Source organism: Clavelina lepadiformis, chromosome 2, assembly GCF_947623445.1.
Source record: "Clavelina lepadiformis chromosome 2, kaClaLepa1.1, whole genome shotgun sequence".
Lineage (NCBI taxonomy): Eukaryota > Metazoa > Chordata > Ascidiacea > Aplousobranchia > Clavelinidae > Clavelina > Clavelina lepadiformis.
The window spans coordinates 17,952,262-17,959,909 of NC_135241.1; the positions used below are offsets into that span (position 1 = coordinate 17,952,262).

Sequence of the window (7,648 nt, forward strand, 5' to 3'; positions counted from 1 at the left end):
GTATCACGTTTTTTGATAATGCGTTACTTTCCATTCCATCTTTTTCTTGCATACTAAAACTATGAGCCAGTTTTTGTAAAACCTACTTCAAAATGCAGTCCATCATTGTTCCATCCATTCGTGGGTTTTTTGTATAAATGCATTAAGTAGATGGTTTTTACGCAGATCTGGTCTACAAATTGTTAAATTCTGCAACAAAGTTACTAGGTTTGCACCATACTTCTCGCTCTCTACACTTCATGGCCAGAAATGAACCACACTATAGAAAATATCCAGCGAACCCTTGCAGCCTTGCTCTTTTGACCTTTTGAAAGCTTAAAAACACCCAAAGGATAACGGTTGTGGTAGCTACTAGCATTGGCGGATTGGTCAGGCTGCATGGTATGGTTGTTGTCAGCAAGATCTTATAGGCGCTAACCAATCAAAAAATAACGAATGCGGATGCACAAAATTGGTCGGACGCACTTTAACTTGGATTGAACTGTGTTCAATCTCCAAATGAAATAATGATTGTATGCACATAAGTTTTATTCTTGATAGTCATTAAGTGCAAAATTACGCACCTAAGTGTGCCACTGGAGACTCTCGTAAAAACAATATTTAGTATGCCTATTCCAAACTCTGCAGTCTGATAGCCGGGAAAAGCATTCAACCATGTCATGTATAAACTTTCCAAATTTCATCACATTTAACCACAAAATTTTGGAACAACGTTAGGTTCAAAATTATTTTCATTGAATTGTGGAAACTTGAGGCTGTGCTGTGTTTTATTTAAGTCCCAAAAAATTGCATGTTTTAAAAGTATTTAAGAGCAGGTTACTGATTAATTATCGTTAGGATTACCTATATCGCAGGATTTACTGTAAACTACAAATGATTTTATTATTCAACAGGTTTAATGATCAGGTGAATCATTTGACATGAGCACACAGTATAGCATTCTGTTCAATCAAGAGCAGGCCCATGAAGAAGACATTTGGGCTTGTGCATGGGGTAAGAGTGAGAAAGATGGCACTGAGCACATTGTAACTGGATCACTTGATGACAAGGTCAAATGCTGGAAGTGGGTCGATGAACAAATTGAATTAAAATGGTTGTTGGAAGGCCATCAACTCGGGATTGTGTCCGTTGACATAAATCACGCTGGTACAATAGCGGTGTCAAGTTCGTTGGATGCACACATTAGACTGTGGGATTTGGATTCTGGCAAGCAGTTGCGTGCTATTGATGGAGGGACAGTTGAAACATGGACCGTTGCATTCTCACCAGATGGAAACCATATAGCAACTGGTGGGCAAAGTGGGAAAATAGTCATTATAAACGTAGATGATGGTCGCAATGAAGCAGAGTTGGACACGCGTGGAAAATTTACCTTGAGCATTGCTTATAGCCCTGATGGAAAATATGTGGCGTGTGGTGCAATGGATGGCATCATTAAAGTTTTTGATGTTGCAAGCCAAAGATTGCTACACACACTTGAAGGTCATGCGATGCCAATAAGATCATTGGCATTTTCTCCAGATTCCCATAGGCTTATCACAGCATCTGATGACGGCCAGATCAAAGTGTACGATGTTAAAAATGCAACTTTCATAAGCACACTTAGTGGTCATTCCTCATGGGTGCTAGACATTGCATTTTGTCCAGATAATGTTCATTTTGCATCCTGTTCAGCCGACAAAACTGTTAAGATATGGGATGGTTCCTCTAGACAATGCGTAAACACATTTTACGAACATCGTGACCAAGTGTGGTCACTAAGTTACAACAACAATGGTTCCAAGATAGTGTCTGTTTCTGATGACAAATCAATACATGTCTACGATTGTCCCATATAATAACATTAGGCTGTATGTTTTAATTTTGCTAGACATTTACTGAAGATTTGATTAATGTTTCTGAACATACAGAAACTTTTGTTGGTAATGGGTGTCTAACACTTTTCCATTATGAGGTGTTGTTTATTGCAATGTCTTTATTCTGAAAGGTTTTGTATTGTGTATTTTGACAACATTAGGAACTTTTATGTACATCACTTGACATGAGTTGATTTAGTATGATATAACCCATGCTGGTAGAAAGTGATAAATAGATTTTTTACAATATTTAGGTTAAGAGTGACTTAAGATATGGCTGGAAAACAACTTCAAAATTTAATTGTCAATGAAGATCAACTTTTTTCTATGAGTTTTGAGGAATTCGTAAGAGAATTTCCTGCAAAATACAGGTACCTGTGTCTAGTGGCTTAAAAAGTTTGAATAAATTGTACAGTGGAAGGTCATTAAGCTAAAATGGCTGATAAAATGAGTTTTCTGAAGTTTCCATAGAATTAAGACTGGACAATAATGTCTGCTCTTTTAGCGATGCATGCCATTTACTGGTTTCCAATGCCAATTGAGTTAACATTAACGTACCAGCACATTAAAAAGCAAATTATCACGATTGTTTTGTTGCAAACACAGTGAATCATTGCCACCAGTTTTAAGAAAAATGGCAATGGCATGCAGCAGGTACAAAGTTTTGGGTTAACAATTGCTTCAAGTTTCCATTAGTTATTCACAGCCGTTTCATTCACATCGAGTAACACGAAATATTAGAGTAATAATAGTAGAGTTGATGAGTTTCTTCTGTATACAAAATACATTCACCACTCGCTAACCTATTTCCTGTGTATTGTATTGTTAGATCACATGATGGCGTGAAAGATCTATACAGAGCAATTCAGTGGCAACAAGTTGAAAAAATTAAAATAGTTGAAGAAAAATTCATTGAAGCTGTAGAGAAGGTAAACAAAATAGGTTGACAATTATTAATTATCAAAAACTCATAATTTTTTGTTTCAGGCTTCAAATAGACAAGTAACTAGCAATGCAGACGCTGAGTATGTGCTGAAAATGGCACGGAGGTTAAATAGTAACTTGTCAAAGGTGCGTGTGAAAGATAAATGTTATGCATTTGGTGTGGACTAACTGAGATTTAGAATTAGTACTTTCTTGCAGGATGTAACATGTTTAGATGAAAGCATTGAAGAGATGACTGAAATGTTTAACAAGTATGTTTCCTTACATTTATCTTTGGAAAAAAGTAATAACATTTCATAAACATACCAATGTTATGGTATGTTTTCATAACCTTATGCTTTCAGCTATTGTGAATATTTGGAAAACAGAGTAAAGAGTTTAGTTGAAGAGTTTACTGCTGAAAAAACTACCATTAATGACCAGAAAGTACGTATGATTGGATGCTCTGATACGAACTTTCACCTTAATTGGATCATCTGCGTAATTTCAAACATGTTTTCAGGACTTTGAATTACACCTAGAGCTTCTACGTTTACCTGGGTAAATCAAGACACCTTCAAGCAAATGTCGCTAAATCATCCATATTAAGTGCAAACACGGAACATCACAGATAGCACAACAACATGCACGTAAAATAGGTTGAGTAACATGGTGGAACAATCCAACATATCTAAAGTGCATGCAAATGAAGGTTAAAAATATATCAGCTGTTGTGGAAACAAACTAAAAGACTGACAGCAGAACCAGTAAAACAGCTAAAAATCGAAATATGTAATAAATTATCTGATGTTCCAAGATGTTTCCCTGGCACACTTCCAGGAAGCATCCAACAGACGAAAAAGTCCTGTATCTTTCGGTTTCTCTAATCCTCTCATTAAGCGGCGTTTCATCACAGCCACAAATTCCTTGTTGCTCAGCGTGCCATTGCCGTCTTCATCGAATGCAGTGAACACAACATCAACTACATGATCTGATAACTCCTGCTTTGCTACAGTTTTTGCCACCTGAGTTAACGTTGAAGCATGTATTAAATTAGGGCAATCATATTATTTATTGGTAACAGCCCTGTTTTTTGAGAGTAGATGCTTTTAATGCTTTTTTTTTATCACTTACTTGTTTCATGGTTGCTTTGTCAATGTCTGTACCAACCACATGATAAAAGTCAAATGCTATGTCAATGTCATTGATATGCTTCAAAAACAAGAAGAATGCCTTGGTTTCTTCAAAAGTTATTCCCTTGCAATCCTCATCAGAATAGCAGTTCCTCACATGCTGTATTATAGTACATAAAGCTTAATGCAAACTAATATTATCCTGGAAGCGTGACAACTGACACAGCTAAGACTGTTTATACCAGGGGTGACCAACCAGTCAGAGACTAAGAGCCTCACTTCTTACTGTGTTAACCGCAAAGAGCCACATCATACACATTGGCACATATGAATATCACCCCGTCTCTTCCTCACTCACATACACAACTTTGTTCAACTACGTTTATTGTAAATGTTACACACCAACATGAAAAAGACAGAAATTCATTTATAGTGTACAAGCTAAAAAACACAAATACAATATGAACGAAAGAGCCGAGGGTTGGCCAGGTCTGGTTTATACATTGTGTTTTTTTTAAATCTATGAGACTAAATCCACAAGTAGTCAGTAAATTATTGGTATATCAAAAGAAAGTACCTTTAACATTGCTCTCTGTTTCTTTTCAGGAAGACCAGAATAAGTTAAAAGCGTACGTGCAAAGTTAACCTCTTTTATAAAGCCAGTACCGTTAGGGTCTAGCTTGTTAAACTCCAGTCTCAGTATACCCTCCTAATCAATAGAAGAAAATCAAGTGATGTCATATATCATTTAGGAATGCCTGATATCAATACAATGCTCACCTGCAATTGCTGCTGAAATTCAATGAAACGTTGCACTGTTAGCTTTTGTTCCGTACCCGTGGGACCAAAGAAATACGAACTAATGGCAGAATTTGAATCTTTAAACGATTTGACAACATTTCCTTCAATACAAGGTCATTGTTTAGGATTTCGGAAAAAATTAGGTCTTTACAATGTGATGTCATAATGTATTTTGCTGTTTTTTGGCCTTTTAAGCCTATGAATCATTAATTTGAGTCAGTGAAACGGCGAGTTGAAAACAGCAACCATATCAAATTACCTACTGTAGCACAGCGAAAAATTAGCACGTTAAAGAGCTTCAAGAAATCGAAAAATGGAGCGGTGACTATACCACGCTTCAGTCCTTATTCGGCAAGGCAAGGACGCTTTAATGCAAAATTTACCATTTTTACAATCATTGTATTGAATTGATACATTTGCTGTTTTCAAGTAGCTAGCTATCTTTACAGTCACTATTCTGAACCCAAGCCAAAATTTCAACTCGACTTTAAAGTTTTGCCAAACGTATATTAAAGTACCAGTTGTTTTGTGATCTCTGTGTCTCATTCCTATTGATGTTTGGGAACGTGCTGCATTGTTAACCTGTTGGAATTCATCCATATCAACTTCACCATCACCATTGAGATCAAACATCCGAAATGCAATCTCAAAATTACGCTGCGGTGTTGACAGCACCTATATATCATTCATAGTATTCAAAAGCTTTCATTATTGTTCTACATTAAAAATGTAAGATACACTCGGTTTGCTGGTGTGCAATTATTTTGCTTACTCACAGTAAGTAAAAAGATGTAGTCACTGAAGTTAATTAATCCGCATTCCCCAAGAGCTGTAAAGATACTCCTTTCAGGAAGAAGTGAACTCTTTTCCTTCAAATCCGACAAGTCTCTGATGCTATTTAGTTTTTTTGCTTTTATTACCTAAGCCAAAATTTAATGTCAACAATTTATCATAAAATCCTCCTAATAACATTACAAATAAAAATTGAGATGATACAAAAACAGAATTGTTCAGGTTAATATCTTTGTCAGGGCAAAAACACATCAGTGCTAGTAGGCTAAGCAATATTTATGATTGCCAAAAAAAGAATTTTCATATTATAAACAACAACATGTACTTATTATATGTAGTATATATGTATTTTAAGTATTATCGCCCAAGGGTGTTCGCATTATAAATATTTACCTTAAAATGGTCCAAGCCAAGATGGTCTGGTTGCTTTTCACCTGGGGTAATAGAGCGCAAAAAGTCCTCTGGTGTCATAAAAATCTGGTTCTCACCAGTTTCATAAACCACTTTGTAGGTGGCAAAATAACGGAAAATTTTATCTGGAGTAGAATATGCCCGGATGCGGTTTTCATACTCAATGAAGCGACGATCCTAATTAACAATATAGTTTCTAAATTTCATAAAAAACTAAATCAGTACTTAGAGTTAATGATACAGCAACAATACAAACACCCAACTTTTGGTGAGCTTGGTGACATAACTTTTTTGTATTGTGCTAGTTAGCATTTAGTGTGTTTTACTCTCAAATGTTGAGCTATATTTTGGCCCCTGCTTAGTGTAAGTTCTATATGATTTTTAAAAGATTATATTTAAGCCTGTTACCATTTAACAGGATTTGTGTTTTAAAATCAATTTAGTTTTGCAGTGATTTTGAAAGTAGTATTTTTTGACATGAACCACAAAAACAACACTGTTAGCTTGGTTACAGTATTGAGATATGCTCAACTAACAATTAAGCAGTTTCATGAGCGCACGCATTATGGATTTAAATCAACCAACATTGTACTGTGACTTTAAACGACTACACAAGCAAAGGTTGGCACAGTATAAAAAAAATTTACTTTATTGTGACACCTGTCCTATTGTACTATGACTTTTTTACACTCTTTAAACATTATTTAGGTTTATTTATGCAAAATTACCAACCAATATAAATATTTTTCTGGTTTTGAAATTTATTTGTTTTATACAAAACTTAAATATAGGCAAACTATTTATGGAAATAATTGTACCAGTATTAACTTTTGCACCTTGTTTGTCAATGAACATGTTTACCTTAAAACCAATCCTTGTTTTCTTATCGGTTGGTGACTCTTCGGTTTCAACAACAGCTTGCTCATCTGGAGAAGTTTTACCGTTTTGTGCAACAACTGCATTGCAAAATGCAATGTTTGGTGCCATTATGGTTCCATATCCCTTCAGCCATTTGGAACTACTAAGCATGCCATTTGGCGAAGTGTCACCACTGACATGAATGCATTGACCTTTCTGGATTTCTCTTTTATTTCCATCAACTGTATTGTTATTACATTTGTAATAGATTGTTCCAATAGTAGCCCCAACGCCAAGAATCTTCAAACTATTCATACTTTTGTAAAACAACTTTGTACAAAAACTCTCTTGTTGCAATCAATCACTTAAGTTCGGAAAGTTTGCGTCAAGCTAATCTGTTTACGAGAGAATAACTTACCAGTCACTACACTGACACAATAGGCGAAATAATGATAGTAAAATATTAGTACGCAGAAGATCGCTTCGTAGTTTCTGGTCTGGCACTTTCGATTGTTTACAAAAACCTGTTACGTAGCGTTTGTAAGTTTGCAGTACTATTGTGTAGAACCATAGAATATTAGAAGTGGGGTCGTAACCAAAAGAGCGGATGCTGCAGCCTGCTGTTTTCCAATAGCACCCTGCTATCGGTTGCTATTCGATCGTATTATTTTTAGTCATCATCAATGAGGGAACGAAAAATAAAATGCTAACCATTACAACGTAGAAACATGACAATTCAGCCAGTAGAGAATGACGGGAAAAAGCAGCAAAATCCAAGGGTCTAAAACATGCAAGAATGATATTACCACATTACACATGATGAAGACGATCAATGGTTATCACAGCCACTAAACCCAACTTGCAAAAAACGAT

The 7,648-nt window shown here is 35.7% G+C and overlaps 3 protein-coding genes across 6 annotated transcripts; 2 read left to right on the forward strand and 1 right to left on the reverse strand.

Moving 5' to 3' along the window:
* Positions 1 to 886: 886 nt before the first annotated feature.
* Positions 887 to 2,110, forward strand: LOC143445636 (uncharacterized). The gene has a single exon (XM_076944881.1). The coding sequence runs from the start codon at positions 921 to 923 to the stop codon at positions 1,836 to 1,838; it is 918 nt and encodes a 305-aa protein (XP_076800996.1). The 5' UTR covers positions 887 to 920; the 3' UTR covers positions 1,839 to 2,110.
* Positions 2,093 to 5,458, forward strand: LOC143445637 (uncharacterized). Of its 4 annotated transcripts, XM_076944883.1 has the most exons (7): positions 2,109 to 2,227; positions 2,463 to 2,510; positions 2,686 to 2,785; positions 2,844 to 2,927; positions 3,000 to 3,052; positions 3,146 to 3,227; positions 3,304 to 5,458. In XM_076944883.1, exons 1-7 carry the CDS (start codon positions 2,130 to 2,132, stop codon positions 3,343 to 3,345), a joined length of 507 nt encoding a protein of 168 aa, XP_076800998.1. In that variant the 5' UTR covers positions 2,109 to 2,129; the 3' UTR covers positions 3,346 to 5,458. The 4 variants fall into 4 exon arrangements, with proteins under 4 accessions (XP_076800999.1, XP_076800998.1, XP_076800997.1 ...); XM_076944882.1 differs by having other exon boundaries at positions 3,146 to 5,458; XM_076944885.1 differs by lacking the exon at positions 3,146 to 3,227.
* LOC143445635 (calcium uptake protein 1, mitochondrial-like) lies at positions 2,659 to 7,332 on the reverse strand. Its single transcript, XM_076944880.1, has 8 exons — positions 6,779 to 7,332; positions 5,900 to 6,094; positions 5,491 to 5,634; positions 5,233 to 5,389; positions 4,694 to 4,815; positions 4,491 to 4,622; positions 3,915 to 4,073; positions 2,659 to 3,805 (listed from the first exon to the last, which is right to left on the reverse strand). Exons 1-8 carry the CDS (start codon positions 7,088 to 7,090, stop codon positions 3,581 to 3,583), a joined length of 1,446 nt encoding a protein of 481 aa, XP_076800995.1. The 5' UTR covers positions 7,091 to 7,332; the 3' UTR covers positions 2,659 to 3,580.
* Between the last annotated feature and the right edge of the window lie 316 nt (positions 7,333 to 7,648).

Bases quoted from the DNA above. Each gene is read 5' to 3' on its own strand.
- LOC143445636 (XM_076944881.1), top strand. From the start codon at position 921: ATGAGCACACAGTATAGCATTCTGTTCAATCAAGAGCAGGCCCATGAA.
- LOC143445637 (XM_076944882.1), top strand. From the start codon at position 2,130: ATGGCTGGAAAACAACTTCAAAATTTAATTGTCAATGAAGATCAACTT. The intron at 2,786-2,843 runs GTAAACAAAATA...TTTTTGTTTCAG, and splicing joins TCATTGAAGCTGTAGAGAAG to GCTTCAAATAGACAAGTAAC. The intron at 2,928-2,999 runs GTGCGTGTGAAA...ACTTTCTTGCAG, and splicing joins TAAATAGTAACTTGTCAAAG to GATGTAACATGTTTAGATGA.
- LOC143445635 (XM_076944880.1), bottom strand. From the start codon at position 7,090: ATGAATAGTTTGAAGATTCTTGGCGTTGGGGCTACTATTGGAACAATC. The intron at 4,816-5,232 runs GTACTTTAATAT...CTTGTATTGAAG, and splicing joins CAGAGATCACAAAACAACTG to GAAATGTTGTCAAATCGTTT. The intron at 4,623-4,693 runs GTGAGCATTGTA...TCTATTGATTAG, and splicing joins AATTTCAGCAGCAATTGCAG to GAGGGTATACTGAGACTGGA.